The sequence below is a fragment of the Maylandia zebra genome, linkage group LG11 (assembly GCF_041146795.1).
Source record: "Maylandia zebra isolate NMK-2024a linkage group LG11, Mzebra_GT3a, whole genome shotgun sequence".
NCBI lineage: Eukaryota > Metazoa > Chordata > Actinopteri > Cichliformes > Cichlidae > Maylandia > Maylandia zebra.
The window spans coordinates 14,087,180-14,106,424 of record NC_135177.1 but is presented as its reverse complement, the minus strand read 5'-3'; the positions used below and the strand labels follow the sequence as shown (position 1 = coordinate 14,106,424).

At 41.2% G+C, this 19,245-nt stretch overlaps 1 protein-coding gene across 1 annotated transcript; it reads right to left on the bottom strand.

The window, feature by feature from the left end:
• Positions 1–4,469: 4,469 nt before the first annotated feature.
• LOC106675385 (uncharacterized) lies at positions 4,470–8,931 on the bottom strand. Its single transcript, XM_024804330.2, has 5 exons — positions 8,381–8,931; positions 8,063–8,086; positions 7,144–7,426; positions 6,588–6,736; positions 4,470–5,119 (listed from the first exon to the last, which is right to left on the bottom strand). The coding sequence occupies exons 1-5, from the start codon at positions 8,412–8,414 to the stop codon at positions 4,776–4,778; spliced, it is 834 nt and encodes a 277-aa protein (XP_024660098.2). The 5' UTR covers positions 8,415–8,931; the 3' UTR covers positions 4,470–4,775.
• Between the last annotated feature and the right edge of the window lie 10,314 nt (positions 8,932–19,245).

Sequence of the window (19,245 nt, the reverse complement as noted above, 5' to 3'; positions counted from 1 at the left end):
ATTGCCCTAGATGACATAAGATGTGATGTGGATGAGAACCTGTGGCCAAATGGAGGAGACCGAGTAGATTAGCATTACTATTGTATGTGTATCAGTGGATGGTGTGTATACAAATTCTTGTATTTTGGGATTACTTAGTGCAAAAAAATAAAAATACATAAACAAATATTAACGAATTCTGCATGATGTCTGATTCATTCCAGTAACATATATTGAAATTATAAACAGAGATGTGTCCTTGTTTTACACAAGAAAACACTGTGTCATGCTATATGTTGTTAGTGTTTTTTAGGTCATTGTTTTGTGGGTGACAAAGTGTGTTTGTCGGCTGTCAACCTTTGCTAGTGTTCTGGAAGAATGAGTTTATTTGAGACCTGAATAAAGTGTTTTGGTAGTTGTAGTGCATTTTGAATGTGAAATGAACTGCTTTGCCAAGCTGACGGTCAGTTAGGAGGATTGTGTGAAGTGTTTTGCAAAAGTGACCTAAGTATTGGGAAATGTGTCCTAGCGTCTGTAAAAAACTGTAATAAAATAAAGCCTTAATTTTTAACCTGACTTCATACAGTTTTCAAGTCACAGTTCTTGAGATTTAGAGATTTGTTTAAACATTCTGAGGCAATGGAGAATTTCTGTATTTACATGAACAACAAGTAACTGTATTAATTATTAAAGTGTACAGCTATGAATACAGATTAGAACGTTCACTATTCACAAACAAAATGCAGTGTGGAAAATAGACGTGTGTTTTTACTTTTTACTTAAGTCAACATCAAAATGCACCACAAAGGAAACACTTTCAGTGCATTATGTATAGCTGGCACAGGTTAAAGGGAAAAGCAGCAAAACACAGCACGCATTTCACTTTCATAACATAACTTTCAAAGTTGGATGCAGACCTCAGATCAGAATTCTGTCCTCCTGCAGATGCGCTGCTGCATTACGACGTCACTGCTGTCACTGAGAACAGAAAACTCTAATCATGATCTTAGCGGTTTGATTAGAAACAGACAATCACTGATCCTGCAGGAGCAGGAAATGAATTACAAACCTTTGTAGCCCTCATTACAGTTGTTCGTTCTACACCGTGGCAGTGGTCACAGCGTTTTAAGTGGCTTAAGCTCTTAAAGCTGATCTTTAATAAAACTTTTGATAAATATTTAGCCTTCCCCACATGAATGAGAGTTCAGTTTGAAGGCTTAATGCCCATCAGTCTCTAACAGGCCTGTCAGTAAGATCTTGTTCCACCAGCGCTGTCTGAAGCTGTGCAAACACACAGTGGCCCGGCTCTCTCTTTCCTAGTAATCCTCCCTCATCTTCTCTGGGAGATGAAAGAGAGAATTAATGTTGGTGTGTGAAAATGAAGAAGTTTAAGCCCAAACAGCCTGGAATTTAATCTTTGTCACAGTGTGTGTGCAAGAAGCAGTGCATCTCACCTCAGTGAGATTCTGTTAATGTTGCAGATCAATTTACCATATAAGCTTCCTCGCCCTATAACGGTTTAAGCAAATCTGGGGTGAAAACATAGTGAATGTGGTGTCACATGGTGCCTAATGGTGCCACATTAAATGGTGCCACATTTTTAAGGAATGGTGCCACATTTTTAAGGAAAATACATTTATGGACTGAGCAGTAGACATGAGTTTGTGGGATGTAGCCATAAAACACTTGCCAAAATGTCAAACTGTCTAATTCTTTTTAATTTATTGTCTCAGTCTCTCCTTTGTCCATTGTTGAGTCATGTCGTGTGTGTAAAGGTGCTCCTGCAGTCTACACAGCCAGTGGACTCCTCCTCAAATCCAAGCTTTGAGCCAGACTCTGTCCTCACTGAGCTCTGATGCCTCCTCAGTGTTTCTATCCTCCTGCTCATCATGTTGATTCACACAGATCTCAGATGAAAAAGATCCTGTAAGGTTTAAATATGGCAAAAACAAACAAACATATTCATAATATTTCTGTAACATAATTCTATTTATCAGGAGATTTTGAATAATTAGTTTTGACTGGCTGTTGTGTGTGTCTTTCGTGTCGTGTCATTTGCTGTTAGGTGTCATAAGTATATTGGATGCAGATAATTTTAAAAAGCTGATAAAAAGTCACATGATGGGATGGTCACATGATAGCTGACAGTATTCACTCTGACTGTTCCTCATGGAAAACCCAGTCAGGTAAAGAATTACCAGTAACTGGGCCAACTCCAGCGCTCTGTCTCTCTGTCCCAGTCTGGTGCAGCATCGGGCCATCCGCTCCACTACATCTTGTCTAATGGTCAGGTTGTTGTCAGCGATCCACTGCAGGCAGCTGCTGTAAACCGCTGGTCATGAATGAAGACTTTTTTGCATCATTTTTAGTTTGCATCAGCTGTATAGGTTTGTCAAGAATGAAAATACTAGCTGAGCTTAAGCCGGATACTATTTGAGGAAGTGTTTGATGTAAGAGAGCACAGACTAAATTGAATGAGTGACAGTACCTGATAGTTTCCTTGTCTCACAGCCAGCTCACCTCTGAACTTGTAGACTTTCTGCTTCTCCAGAGAATCTTCAGTATCCAGAGCAGCACTGTCACAAAACCACTGCAGAGAGGAACAACTTTACTACACAGCACAAAGCTGTTAGAGGATGCTGCTCAGTCAGTCACTGCCAGAGAAGTACATGTCTCCACGTCTATGATATTTTTTATACATAATGCAATTTATGCTCAGAACCATAAATATCAAAGCAATATTATCTATTATTTGATCTTGAACTTGAACTTCCATGCAGAATCATGATGAAAAGAAAGTACACCAAAATCAAAGGTCTTGCACATTAGGGCATAGAAATAATTTATTTTCTGCCAAGTTCTAAAACTATTTAACTACAACCTGAATAAATGAACATCAACATTTGTTCATAAACAACTAACACAAGGCTAAAACATTAAAGTCCACAAGTCTCGTGCAACATTTTTGTTACACTAGTGTAGTGCAACAAAAGTGTTGCACTACATTTTGCAACATTGTTGTTTGTCCTGCACATAGTAATTCATGGTAGACATTTATCTAAAATAGCTAGCATATGTTTTTATGGCAGCTTATGACTGTCGTAAAATCTCGAACTTGCTGCATTATCTGGTAACTTACAGCAAGTAAGGGACTCTCACAGCTGGTGTTCTAACAATAGAGAGACACTCACTCAGTCTGTGGCCTCAAACAGGCATCTCCATCCTTCCTGTGCCTTTCCCCATGAAACTGTAAGTGCATCTAATGACCGCAGACTCACTCACTGTTTAAAAGAACTGAGGTACAGTTTTGAAATTGAACTTCTTTTTCTTTGGACATCTCAGGCACCTGGTTTGTAAATTCATTGTTCATATATAGTTTGTTGTGTTATCTGGCAAGAATTTAGAGGACTGCTTTAAGAGGATTTTGGTCTTATGGTTTTAGCTGTTTATTTGAACATTTTCAGAAATTAAACATTCTTAAACATCAAGAAAGCATGACGATTGTAGACGGCCCATGATCACTTGTATTCCAGACACACTATACTGTTGAATATGATGTTGGCCCACCCTTCAGCTATGACAGCTTCAACTCTTTTGGAAGGCTTTCCACAAGGTGTGTTAATGGGAATTTTTGTTCATTCTTTCACATTTGTGAGGTCAGACACTGATGTTGGACAAGGACGCCACATCAGGATGCCTGGCTCATAGGCTCTGCTCTCATTCATGTTCTAATTCATCTAATTCATCTAATCTAATTCATCTAATCTAATATGGAGTCATATTGGAACAGGAAGGGACCATTCCCAAACTGTTCCCAGAAAGATGGGAGTATGAAATTGTCCCAAAAAATATGCTGAAGCATGAAGAGTTCCTTTCACTGATAATGGAGGTGTTTAAAACACCAGAATTCAATGATCTGGATGAGTGAATATAGTGTATGAACACATATCAGCTTTTCTTGACACAAAACACAAATGTGCACATCCAGAGTGTCCTCCCAGCTAAACAGATGACTGCGCACAGATAAGAGACACTTGCTTCTGTGCAGAAAGTACCGTAGAAAAATTTGAAGTATCATATTTGACCTCTGACCTCTCCTTCAAATTCAAAATGATAACATGTTCATTAACCTCCTAGGACCTGGCATCATATTTTGGGTTGTCTAGACCAAAATACTTAATATTGCTCTACAAGGCCCTGATATCCACTTACGAGGACATTATACTGCCACTTTTCTATCGAAAGTTAAAACTAATGTCCTCATATGTGGCTCTCATTTTATCAGAAACAAAAATCAGGTAAAAAAAAAAAAAATCAGGTAATTCTTTGTTTTTACATTCATCAGGTCCCAATAAACCCAAAGAGCAAAGAGAAATTAAAAAAGGATGTCATGAAAGAGTTTGGGTCTAAGGAGGTTACATGCAATTCAGATAAAAATTATACAAATTATATATATTTTTTTATTTTTTTTATTTTTTTCACAGCAAATTTTCATGAGACATACCGTACATGAGCAAATCAATAACTCCCAAAAAATTACCTTCAAGAGAACAAAAGCAAATTAAGATTAATTTCTATTTATAAACTGCATTTAATTAGATTACAAACAAAATATAAAATTGCGTTATTATACCACAGAATGATTATTTTTTCTTAATTTCACCACTGTTTATCTTCCTGCTACACTGAGCCTGAACCCATCACCTTTGATTTATTAGAGGAAAGTTTGCTACAACCCAACAAGCCACTACTGACACCTGTCTAACTGAATAAACAAAACCAACCCATGGATCTTCTTACACTGCACAGATGAAATTATATTTATCATAAACAGACTTCTTGTACCACAAATGGTTCCCACTTGTATTCATGGCACCACTTATGCTACAGTCTGCTGTTCTTGTCTTGTCAGCCCACTGATCAAAACCTACACAATGATCATCAGCCCAGAACCAGAGGTCCAGGGTGCAGCTGTAGTGAAGACCCAGCCAGACAAAGGGAGTGTCAGCCTTCTGAGCCTCCAACTCAACCCAGACCTGGGTCTTGTTATCAAGGATGGAAACCAGATCCATGTGTTCCTCTCTGCAGTGGTACAGGGCGTCTGCCCATGTCTTGTTCTCTTTAATCAGTTTAAAGGGCTCTAAAAGGAAAAACATCAAAAACATGAAACTTAGAAGCATCAAACCAAACAGTGTTTCTGAGTGTCTAACATGCTGCGTTAATCTAAGCACATAATTCTTCTTACTTATTCTCACTTATTCTTTAAATGGTCTGTATTTATATAGCGCTTTACTAGTCCCTAAGGACCCCAAAGCGCTTTACATATCCAGTCATTCACCCATTCACACACAGATTCACACACTGGTGATGGCAAGCTACATTCTAGCCACAGCCACCCTGGGGCGCACTGACAGAGGCGAGGCTGCCGGACACTGGCGCCACCGGGCCCTCTGACCACCACCAGTAGGCAACGGGTGAAGTGTCTTGCCCAAGGACACGACGACCGAGACTGTCCAAGCCGGGGCTCGAACCGGCAATCTTCCGATTACAAGGCGAACTCCCAACTCTTGAGCCACGATCGCCCTCAAAGAGTTTCTCAGTCTTGTTCTCTAAAACCTAAAGAATTATGCGTTTGATCAACTGGTCCCGTAATGGAATTGATACCCTGCTGGGCTTGGGAGAGCCCGATTGTCCTGCGGAGACGTTTGCTGCAGGATACTCGATGGTCGGTTGCGTCGTGTGTCTGGCGACACTCTCGATGGAGGACATTGAATGACATCTACCAATTCGGAACCACAATAACAGAGTTCTGGCTGATTGGACCTGGCTTATCGAAGTAAAAGAAGCGGCTACAGCTGTTCAAAATCCCATAAGGCTGCCCGACATGATAGACAATGGGCAGGGCTGTGAGTACTCAGATTGTGTTTTGAACGCAAAATGGATAACATCTTGGAGAAGAACAACAGGAATTGAGAGGATTGGTGCCAGCTGAAGGCCTGCCAAGGTCGAAGCTGACTGGAACAACAAAAATTCTTCCATGATAACAGGATTGTTGTCAAAACTCTTTGTCCCTCCTTTAAGGCCATCCGCGTTGATCGAAGATTGTTGACTTTTGCTTAACCGGGTGAAGGAACACTTTCTCTCGGCTGAACACAGAAAACACACACGCACACACACGCACACACACACACACACACGCATGTACACTGACACAGACCTGCACTCACCCCCCACCCCCTCCAAACGCCTTCGAAGCTTATGTCTTCTATGTTGTGAGATGTGATCACTCATGTGCTGAGGTGTTTTTTTCTGTTCTCAAACTGATCTCGCTGTTGGAGCTCAGCCTGGGGGGAGTTCTTTTTTCTCCGCATCTTTCCTCATGTTGTGCATTTTCCATTGTTATATCTCTCTGACCTGACTTCCCCATGTGATGCTGTGTAATGTATGTATGGTCGGAAGGGTAAGATGGCGCTGGCAAAGGTCGGCAGCCTTAACCCAATTTCCCTCGGGATGAATAAAGTATTATCAATCAATCAATCAATTTACACATTTATATCGACTCTACTGACTGACCAGTTAACTTAGTGGGTAAGAATGTTTTATTGTACCTTTTTTTATGCCTTTCATCGTCACCTCACACAGAATCACAAGCCCAGATGTGTTTTTGTACACAGTTACATAACGCCCCCACTTTGGTCCATTTTCACAGTTAAATGCTTTATTTCCTCCACTAATAGTTGTGTTGATTGTTGCACACCTGTAAACAAAGACAAAAGGTTGGACAGATGTACAGAAAGAGTTTCTGGCTCTGTTTGATTAAATCATGCTGTAAACAGTGGAGACAGTCGAACAGCTGGATAATAAATGTGAGCTGCTGTCTGAGAACATTTTAGAAAGAAGGAAAACACCTACAAATAAACAACAAAGGAAAATGAGAATAAATAAAGATTTTTATATTCTTCACATATACTTGATTATTACTCCAAACCACATCACACCATATTAGACCTCCTATTTCATCTGATAGAACTGATACAGGTTTATCTGTGTTACTGTATTACTGGATTTAAATGCACTTAAATGTTCATAAAATTATCTAAAAACATTGGACATGCTGGAGCCTGACTGAGAACAGAATGATTCAAAGTAAGATGAAGGTATTACTCAGTGGTGTCAGCAGCATTTCTCTCAGATGAGTTCCCGATGAGGATGTGAGCGTCTCTTAGATCAACATTGTGTTGATTTATGTTGTAAATGCTGATGCAGGAAATTTCATATAGACCCAATAAGTCAACTGTCCACCAGCTGGTGGGCTGTTGTTCTACAGTGTTAGAACATGTTGAATAATTTCCGTCCAAAGCTCTGTCAGCAGAGTAGTTGAGACCATTTACTGTGTAGACTGAAGACTGAAATGCCACTTTGTCATCCAGTTTGATAGTTTCCCATCCTGATGGTGTAACATAAAGTAAAGTTAAAAAAAAGAAAAAAGAAAAGAAACAATGTCAGTGGCAATAATACTTCAGACCAGACCTAAATAATGAATCTGAATTATGACTTCATGATCTGACTAAATCTTTTGTGGCAAACATATTTAACACACACACACACACACACACACACACACACACACACACACACACAGGTTATTTCCAAGCAGCCTCACTACATTATAAATGTTGAATAGTTTTGCAGTTAGTGAAAAAAAATTAATCAGAATTTATGAAATGAATAATTTGACTCTCAAAACATATCAAAGACTGCACGTTTATCAAAGCACTTATTTCTAAATCACGTTGATCACATATCATAGAACATAATTCAATATAAATTTACATTTATAACATATATTTATACAGATGTTTGTAAAATTGCTTCAGTCCAACAGAAAATCCCCACATGAAACATTCCCACAGATATGACGTCTACTGTGATGCAATAAATAAATAAATGAATTGAAAAATAAAATATAAAAATAATTTAAAAGGCATACAATTAAATACTTTACAAATAAGTATAGTCAGAACAGAAGCACCATCATACTTTTGATATAACCTGAAGAAACTGATTAGAAATGCACTCTTACCTGGATCCTGTTGAGTTGATCTTCCTGTGAAGTTTCAGAGAACGATGTAAGAATGAGTGAATTACTGCCAGCTCTGATATTGTTGTTTGGTAATACAGCAGAAAGCACAGAATGTAAACCATCCTTCAACACTCAGAAATGAAACTGGCTTTACTAAAGTCAAATCCTCTTTAAACTAAATGAAACGACTTTTGCTTTATCGAGCAGTTTGGATCAACTCACAGTAAAACTGAACTGTTATATTTGATCTTTTTCATTCTTTATAACGATCATTGAAACATCACTGTGCCAGGCAGGAACATCAAATGATCCACTTACCAATCAAAGTGATGAACAACAGACTCCACAGCATCTTTACTTTAGACTCTTTGCACAAATGTGTCCTCTAATAAGAGAAAGAAAAGACTTCTACCCTCACTCTGGAGTTTTCTGTAGACACACTGATGTTGATATGATCCCCTCTCTGAGTCAGAGCTGGATTTGTATTTCTGTCACTTCCCTCACAGCAGAAAACATGAAAATATTCATTTCTCCTGTTTACACTCAGAGTGAGGCTGTTATGTTCAGTAGGCAAAGCATTCCCAGACTTTTACATCTGATTTGCAGATGAGAACATACCATGACTGTTATGATCACCATGTTCAAACTACATTCTGTGTGCATCCAAGTACATGCAAATACTTGATACTTAGCATAGCAGGAAATTTACTTCACCAGTGGAGGCTGTGTGAATAAAAGGTATTCAGTGACATTTCAACAGGTGGACATTTGGTCTACTTTAAAGAAAAACAGAGACATTATTAACAATCGGTCATTCATTAATAAGCTGCCGGGAAAAAACCTTCACAAGTCCATCATTGTGTCTACTTTCTGCTCTGCATCTGCATTTAGTCTGGATTTCATGTTTCATGCAGAAATTATTTATGGCAAAGTGCTTCACACACTGCTGAGTATTTGTAAATGTGTGCATGAGGGCAGGGAAGCATGTTTGTGTCTGTGTGAGCCTGTTTCTCTAAGTCTATGTCAGGCTACCCCCAGGTGTGGGACCGATCTCACCACACTCCATACCAGTGGTTGATGCCCTCGGGCATCGGTGCGTTGGTTCAGAGGCCGGGCCTGGAAGTCCCAAAGTCAATATGGGAGACACCGCCAAGGGTGGTCAAGAATGACCAGACTAAGATCCTGTGGGACTTCCAGATACAGACGGACAAACTGGTGATAGCGAACCATCAGACATACTAGTGATGGACAAGCCACTATACCGAGTAATAGCAGCATCAGGAATAACGAATACCAGAAGCTGGAAAAACAACAAGGGCTGAGAGAGGAGGTTAAGAAGATGTGAATGGTGAAGGCAACAGTGGTCCATGTAGTAATCAGAGCACTCGGGGCAGTGACCCCTAAACTGGGCAGGTGGCTCCAGAAGATCCCAGGAATGACATCTGAGATCTGTGTCCAGAAGAGTGCAGCTCTACGAAGAGCAAAGATACTTTACAGGATCCTGGTAAACATTTGTAATAACGGATGTGTGTGACTCTGAGTGAGGCACAGGATTGCTAGATCAAGGCTAGCGACCTTAAAATGGAGATTCCAGAAACTTTCTTTACCGCGACGATCAAGCATCAACACTTAAAATTCGAGAGCACTTCAGTCAATGTGATATTGATGTAGTTATTTTTATTCTCAGATGTTACCTGGGTCATGGGTGTGGAACCTTTTCTCGGAAGACCAGTGGAAGGTTTCCAAAGCCTTATCAATTCTCCTACTCACCTTTGACCTCAAAAGTCAAGGAAAAGAGGTTTGGAAAATGAGACTGGAAGCACATTTGGAATGCAACCTGGGTTAAGAGGCAAGAGGAAACAGGTGGAAGCACAGAAAAAAAAACATAAATACGACGAAGCAGGGGAAGTACACACATCAGAAACAGAAAACAACATTTACTGCAAAAACACAGGAAGACACAACTGAACACTTACTTAACTGAATTACTTCTAATGCACTAGTGGTTTATAAAACAGAGTGAAAAGGAAACACTGTGTCCCTGTGGTTCATGTTTTGATTTACTCTTTGCATGTGACATACTGAATGTAAATACAGAGGTTACAGTCACACGCTGTACTCAGCAAAATCTCCAGTGTTAAATTAACACTGGAGAGTGTCTATATGGGTCCACACCTCTGAGTGTTAAATACAACACTGTTGAGTGTTAAATTAAGACTTTTGACAGTGTTATATGTTTAAAAGTAATCTAGTCAGTTTTGAAGATTAACAAAGACTAACACTGAGCAGTGCTGATATTCTAACACTGGAAAATAACTCAAAATGTTAGAAATATTCCAGTGTTAATTTAACACTGGAGATTTTGCTGTGCTTGTCCTGATAACTTCATATATAATTTTTACACTGTAAAATGCTTGTTTCAGTTAAAATGGTCATTTGCACAAAAGTGTCTTTTTAATGTTTTCAAAGGGAGACAGTTCAGTAACGACCACCACCCGATGCCCCTTTTATTCAATCCATGAATTTGAACCAGTGATAACTATTCTGAATGCGTCTGTATGAGCAGTGAAATTACGGCATTTAAAGGGTTTTAATAATATAGGCTTCATTAAAGCCACAAAAACAACTGAGATCAGGTTCCACACCCATGACTGTATTTTGAACGGATGTAACACTGATTTCATCGAAAAAGGACCAGAACTTCCTGATATCTTTCAAAAGACAATCTGTGTTTTGTGCAGGATTTCCAACAGGTAAGCTGTGCAATAGTGAGCAACTGAGTGTAAAATCTTTACTTTCTTGAAAATCGTTTTTTGCAGTGTATGTAACTGAACTGATTTCTTTTGACACACATCTTTTTACTGACAGTCTGTCACCTAACCAGCCTCCTGCCGCTCAAGTCAGCTTCAGTCTGAAACTGCTTTTCATTAATCATATTTTTTAGGGTCTTGTTTCCCTCTGACAGCTTTGAATCAGCAGATGAGCAGGAGAGTGAGGGACAGCAGGAGGAGACCGTGAAGCTCAGCGAGGACAGAGTCTGGCTCAATGTTTGCACTTTTCAGGACAAGGTACAGCGTGTGACTGTAACCTCTGTATTTACATTCAGTATGTCACATGCAAACAGTAAATCAAAACATGAACCACAGGGACACAGTGTTTCCTTTTCACTCTGTTTTATAAACCACTAGTGCATTAGAAGTAATTATTAACCCCTCAAGCATGCACGCCTAACCCTAAATGCGATCTCCTCCCTTTGCCCCCGTATCTGGGGGTGTTGGTGCTTCAGAGGTTAAACTCTCTCCTGTAGTTTAACCTCTGGACCAGCTTCTGGTATTCGTTATTCCTGATGCTGCTATTACTCGGTATAGTGGCTTGTCCATCACTAGTATGTCTGGTTGGTTTGCTATCACCAGTTTGTCCGTCTGTATCTGGAAGTCCCACAGGATCTTAGTCCGGTCATTCTCGACCAGCCTTGGCGGTGTCTCCCATATTGACTTTGGGACTTCCAGGCCCGGCCTCTGAACTATGCCAGCCATTTGGTTATCATGTTCCATGTATGCCCTGCACGTTAGCATCTTGCACCTTCCTGCTATGTGGTTCATAAAAGTCATTCCTTATTTTACTGCCCTCTGCCATGGCAAAGTGCAAGTCCAGCATTAAACTTATGTGGTTCAGATTTATTAGTAAATGGAAAACTTTCTTCCATGTAAATAATTCTGTGTAGATGAATGGAATAGAAGACCATTCATGGCCACCATGAAAGTCAGAGCATCTTATTCTAAAAGAAAAGAAGAAAATTATTCAAACAGTATCAAGGTGGGAAGAAATTTCACAAACTGACTTGTTGCAGTGGCGGTATCCTTTTACAGTATCATGCTCAAATTCAGTGAGTTCTTTAAAATTACAAATTTTGTTTTATTACAAGAAACTCACAGACCTGTCACAGGTTTAAACGAACTTAAAACACCTGAGTTTCCTAACGTCTAAACTATCAATATTGAACAAAAAACTATGTATTGTAAGTATATATGGTCCAAATGTTGATGAACCCTCATTCTTCCACGGAATTTTTTAGTGCACTCTCTGAACACCTCGATTGCACACTCATTCTTGGCAGCGACCTCAACCTTGGACTAAATGAAGAAATGGATAGGCTCAACACAACAGGAACTCAGCGCAATTGGCAATCCACAAATATAATCAAACAGTATATGAGCGACTTTGGCCTTCGTGATGCATGGCGCTCCCTTCACCCCAACAGTAAGGAATATACTTTTTTTCTCACATTTTCATCACTCCTACTCTCATCTGGATTATTTTTTGGTCAGCAGCTCACTGCTGAGTGACATTTCAGACACTGAGATTCATCCTATAGCTGTCAGCGATCATGGTCCTGTATCTTTAACACTAATGCACAAGAATAATACTACGCCAAGTAAAAACTGGAGATTTAATACATCATTGCTTAAAGATGAAGACTTTATTAAATATTTTAAAAAGGAATGGACTTCATATTTAGACTTTAATGACACTCCCGGAATATCTGCTTCTGTTCTATGGGAAGCAGGGAAAGCTGTGATGAGAGGTAAAATAATTTCTTTCTCATCACACAAAAAGAAAGAAGAAAACAAAAATATTCAGGAATTAGAAAAAACCATCAAATCACTAGAAGAAGCCTACGCATGCGACCAAGATCAGGAAACATTGAACAAAATACGCAAAACAAAACTAGAATTAAATGAAACTATTAATAAAAAAACACAATTCCTTATACAAAGACTTCGCTTGCAGAATTTTGAACACAGTAACAAATCAGGTCGATTTCTAGCAAACCAGCTAAAAATAAATAAAGAAAAAACAACTATATGTGCTGCTAAAGATTTATCGGGGAACACAATATATGACCCTGGAAGAATAAACAACATTTTTAGGGATTTCTATGAAACTTTATACTCACCACAAATAAACCCATCTAAAAATGAAATTGATTTGTTTCTTGACAACGTAACTCTTCCAAAATTACTAGACAGTCAAGCAATGGAACTGGATTCGCCACTGACGCCAGGTGAACTCCAGGAAGCCCTGATAAGTATGCCCAATAATAAGGCTCCAGGTCCAGACGGCTTCCCTGCAGAATTCTACAAAGAATTCTGGACAATTTTGGCACCAGTATTCCACAGCATGTTGCAGGAAATCGAGGAAAAGGGCAGACTACCACCAAATATGAATTCTGCCAACATTAGTCTCCTGCTAAAACCAGGCAAAGACCCTTTATTTCCCTCAAACTATCGTCCAATTTCTCTTTTAAATGTAGACCTTAAAATAATCTGCAAAGCTCTCTCAAAGAGATTAGAGAAAATGACCCCCCTCTTAATTCATCCTGACCAAACTGGTTTCATAAAGGGTCGGCACTCCTCAACAAACACTCGTAGATTACTTAATTTAATAGACTACTCATACGATAAAAACATCGAAACCATAATATTATCTCTAGATGCAGAAAAAGCATTTGACAGAGTTAATTGGAAATTTTTATTCGCAACTTTACACAAATTTGGTTTTGGAAACTCTTTCATAAACTGGATAAGAATATTATACAATTCCCCAACAGCTCGTATCAGAACAAATGACCAGACATCCTCCAGCTTCTGTCTCCTGAGGGGCACCAGGCAGGGATGCCCACTCTCCCCTTCACTTTTTGCAATTTTTATCGAACCTCTAGCAGCAGCATTTAGACAGGCTACAACAATTAAGGGCATAAAATGTAAGAGCATAGAACATAAAATCAGTCTCTATGCGGATGATGTGTTGCTTTTTCTGCAAAACACACAAACCAACCTCTCTGAGGTAATTACTCTAATAAACTGGTTTTCAAGAGTTTCAGATTATTCAATTAACTGGCCAAAATCTACAGTTCTTCCCATTAACTGCTCCTTCCATAATTCTTCCTCTGCCCCACTACAATCTGGAAATATTAAATATTTAGGTATTAATGTTTCTCCTAAGCTTTCAGACTTAACTAAATTAAACCACATCCCACTTCTAAAGAAAGTAGAAGGCGATCTGACTAGATGGAAATCTTTACCCATATCACTCATGGGAAGGGTCGCCACTATAAAAATGATGATCTTGCCAAAAATAAATTACTTATTTTTGATGATCCCTAACAAACCATCACAAGATTGGTTCAGATCTCTGGATTCATATATTTCCAAATTCCTTTGGAAAGATAAACCCCCGCGTATCAGCTTAAAAACGCTACAAAGAACCAAGGATAGAGGAAGATTAGATCTGCCTAATTTTCACCAATACTTCTTAGCCAACAGGCTTCAGTTCATCTCAGAATGGTTAAAACATACCTTCTTAGTTGAGCCCTGGCTAGATGTTGAACAGGCACTATGCAAGGATCTAGAGATTTCAGACCTACCATTTATTAGCTCAAACATCAAAAGACATGAATGCTTTAAAAGTATCAACATCATCTTTTCTCTGACAGCATGGTGGGAGTTTCTAAAAATAACGGAGTCTTCATTAATCCCATGCAAACGTACACCTATCTGGAATAACCCTGACATATTACAAAACAATAATATGATTAATTTCCCAGAATGGAGTTGTAAAGGAATTAAATACTTAGAACATATATTAGAGGGAACAGAATTTATTCCATTTGACAGACTAGTTGCACAATATGGGATCAACAAGAAAAGATTTTTAGAATATCAACAAATTAAATCCAGAGTAAAACAGAAATTTAACCTCAGTCAAGTTGAATTACAAACACCACCAAGTGCGGCACATTTCCTTACTCTTAAATCCCCCAAATTATTATCTAAAATATACAGAACACTTTCTAAATTAGATGAATCAATATCCCTTCCTATTGCAAAGTGGGAAGCAGATTTATCAGTCAGCTTAGACCAAAACTTCTGGTCTCAGATATGCTTAAAAACCTTTAAATTGATTAAAAATCCCAGTTTGCAATTAATACAATACAAAACACTACATAGAGTGCACTATACAGGTCATCGGATGTTCAAGATGGGCTTTACATCTTCCAACAACTGCTCACACTGTCAAGGCAATACACCAGACAATTATATCCACGCTCTTTGGTTCTGTCCACCAGTGCAGAAGTTTTGGCGCGAGATATGTGAAGACTTATCAAAGTGTCTGAAATGTAAAATTCCAACCTCCCCTTTAGTATGCTTGTTGGGAAAATTGGATGAGGTCACTACAGAAACTACTACAGTCCATGGTTTTCACTGCCCTATGCATCGCCAAGAAAACGGTCCTCATGAACTGGAAAAATAAAAATAATCTTAATTCTAGCCAATATAGAAACTTCTAATGGATCACATTAGTCTCGATATAGCCTCTGCCACCACATTAGATCAATCCCTCTGGGCTCCATTGATCGGCTCCATCACTTAGCGGGGGTAGGGGGTCGTGGTTTGGTCCTGCCTCAGCTACTGTGGTTAATATGGAGTTGGGACAGGCTTAGGGCGCCTGGAGGACCCCTAGAGACATTATCCCTGGAGGGCTTAACCCGGGGGTTGTGTTCATAACCTGGTTAGTGGCTCTGGTCGCTCTTAGAGGTTGTTCTCCTCGTGGCTGCGTGCAGCGGGGCTGGAGGATGGTCTGTACTGGTGGACGTAGGTTACTGGCCTGGTGGCCTGGCTGCCCCTGAGTGGATCCGGGGCAGGCGTGGGGGTTTGGGGTTCGGGGGTGCTTCGCCTCCGTGCTGGGGCTCTGGCTGGGCCTTGGGGGCTTCGGTCCTCGTCGGTGTGTCACCGAGGTTGTGAGCGGGTGGGTGCACGGGGACTCAGCCCTGGCGCAGGGGGCCTCTTGTGCATCGGCCTAACTGGGGGGCTCTTCAACTGGCGGGGAGGTTGTTCCATCCTTGCAGGAGTCCACTCTGCAGGTGGGGGAGAGACATAAGAGAGGTGGAGAATAAACTTAACCTGGGTGTCTGTAGTCTTGTGTAGTCTGGGAGACGATTGAATGTTGGGGTGGGTACAGTTTCCTCTGCGGTGGGGTAGGGTGGGCTGCCCCGGGTCCTGTGGGGCTTGGCAGTGCTACCGTAGGCCCCGGTCTGGATGGACCTGGGCTCCCTTGCCTTGGTGGGTACCAGAGGACGAGGGTACCTACTGGGGTCAGCGGGGAAGCTGGCCCTAGGGAGGGACATCCTCCCCTCCCTCCTTTTCCTCCCCATCCCCGGCTACCTCCCTCTTCCCGCTCCACCACACTCACCCACACAAGTAGGTCCTTGGGGTGCGGGTGTGTCACAAGGGTGCAGGGGAGCCACCTGCTGCTCTCTGGCAGCAGCACCATGCTCTCCCTTGTTTTAAATGCACTTTAGAACAACACGCAGCAACACTACACATGAGCGGGAGGAGGGAGGTATGGGGTCTTCACACACCCCCGTTCTCTGCTAGCCATCGGGGCGGTGGGGCTGGGAAGAGATGTTAGCTGTCCGATTGGCCTCCCTGCTGCTGCGGAGCCTGGGACGGTCTGCTTGCCTCCACCCCGGGGGGAAGGGTAACATCTCTTGGGTCTGGGTTCTGTTTCCCCCTCTGGGGGCGAGGGTACCTGGACCCGGGGTATAGAGTATGTTTGGGGAGTGTGATTGTGTGTACATGTCCATTTATGTCAATCCTTACGTTGGGTGAGTGCTGAGTGTTTGTATATGTGTGCATGAGGGTGGGAATGCATGTTTGTGTCTGTGTGTCTGTGTCTATTTGTCAGGTCGGGTCTTAGACTCCACCTCTCTGGGAACTCCCAGGCCCTCCAAGGCCTATCTCCCCTCACCACACTCCCTGCCGGTGACTGATGCCCTCATGGGTCGGTGCATTGGTGGTTCTTGGTGTCCGAGGCTGGGTACTGGGTATGTACCGGCTCACTCCCGGTGGCTACTTGGTAGGGCCTGGCGCCTGTTGCTCGGTCAGGCCTCGTCCTCCTCTGGGCCTGCGGCTCGGTGCACTCTGGCTCAGCTGGCTGCCGGCAGAGCCGGCGGGCACGCCGGTGCAGCCCCCTCTAGCTTCTGCTCGGTTAGATTAATGCGATGCTGTTGTGTTTAGTATGCTGGTTGGGGTTTTTTTTTGCTTGTTTTCTATTCTTCTTCTCTCAACAGGTGATCCAGGAGATTTTTTTCTCCCCCCTTTTCTCACTGTCCCTCTCCCCTTCTGTTTTTCTTTTCCTTCCTCTTTCTTTCTCCCTTTCCTGTCCCTCACTCATGTCTGTCCCGTCTGTAACATCTGAAAATAAAATATAATAAATAATAAAAACAAAGGTCAGTCAAATGGACCAATACGGCAATGCCACGATGATCCATTTGGCAAAGTAAATCCATTGGGTATCCTTGTTGGTCTTCAGACAACAATTCTGATGGCTAAAGAACCAAATAGGACAGGCAAAAGAAAAGAAAAAAAAGAATGACAAATTTTTCGGGTTTTTGTAAAGACAAACTGCAAAGCTGAGTCTTACACATCCATGACCAGGGTGCATTTGTGTGAAAGACCCAGAGGAGCTCAGATATGTTTTTCCCCACAAAAAAATACTTCAGGAACCAGTGATGCTATATACTCTGAGCATGTACTATGGTCAATGTAACCTCTATGAACCTTCATGAACTTTAACTAATTAAATTCAGAGATTAAAAAAGTAACCACATTGTTTATAATAATATTGTAATGTTCTTAAAATAAGTGTAAATCAACATCTGCAACATTTCCAGTCTAATATTTTCCTCCTCAGACTCTCATTCTAACACAACAATACGCTTTAAGACACCACTTAGCAACACTTGGCCAGCTACGCCACTTAAAATCAATATTTAATATGAAATCATTTCCAAATACTAAATCTTTAAGTGATGCCACTTTAAAGAAAAAAGTTATTCATATTTCACTATAGTAGATTCCAAATAACACACTGTGGTTGATGATGGAGGTTTTCTGCTTTCTACCAGAGCTCCATCTACAGTGTGCTGCTTGACCTTTATGCATATCTGCAAATCTCAGGAAAGGAGGCAACTCTGTTACATTCACTGAGATCAGCAGACGTTTAGAGTTTGAGAGTCAGGCTGCTGTGTTAACATTAATAAAAATAAATGAACCTACTAAAAAAGCCTTTTCCTGCTCCTTCTCTATCTCCTCTGTTAAAACCCTCTTTGCTTCCACTGGTCCATTCAACTCGATTGTTTTTACATCCTGCTACTACCAGTCCAACTATTTATATTGGGGCGATCGTGGCTCAAGAGTTGGGAGTTCGCCTTGTAATTGGAAGGTTGCCGGTTCGAGCCTCGGCTTGGATAGTCTCTGTCGTTGTGTCCTTGGGCAAGACACTTCACCCGTTGCCTACTGGTGGTGGTCAGAGGGCCCGGTGGCGTCTGTGTCCGGCAGCCTCGCCTCTGTCAGTGCGCCTCGGCAACCTTCCAATTACAAGACGAACTCCCAACTCTTGAGCCACGATCACTTCTGAAGGCTGATTCATGTGTTGAAATTGGTTTAGGAGCAGTTCTGAGCTCAGGAGCTGCTTCATGTTTGAATCTCAGATCCTCATTTTATGCAGCAGCGCCACCTACTGCTCAAAGCAATGAACTACCAGATGAGGTTGAATATTGTCTCCTTGGTCTACACACCTCCATGTTCACTGAGCTGTGTGCTTTATCACTACTCTTTCACCCTCTTTTACACATGAACACAGTGACAGACCTGAGTCTGAAACCAAGTACCAATGAAAAGGAACTCTTGATTAAAATAACTTAGAATATATATATTTTTTTTAAAAACAAGAACTTCACATTGTGATAATAACTCACACCAGGACTTAAGCCTGATATGTAGATTCCTGTGCTTTCGCAGCAAAAACCATGATGCTGCTTTACTTTGAATATCCCAGCTGCTTCTCTGCTCCAATGACCAAATGTATTTAATGTGCACAAATCAAAGTGAGAACTGCACTTCAAGACTGTACATGATGGAATTCATGTTATTAGTGATGAATAGGACTCACCCTGCAGCAAAGGTGCAGAAGCTACAGGGGGCTGCAGTGATGTGTCTGCAGGCTGTGCTGGCAGCCAGCTGCGGCAGAGTGCCGGGCCCAGCCACGCGAGGTATGAGGGCCCCCTGCTTTCTGGTAGGGGCCCGACCGAGCCACGGGCGCCAGGCCCCGCCAAACAG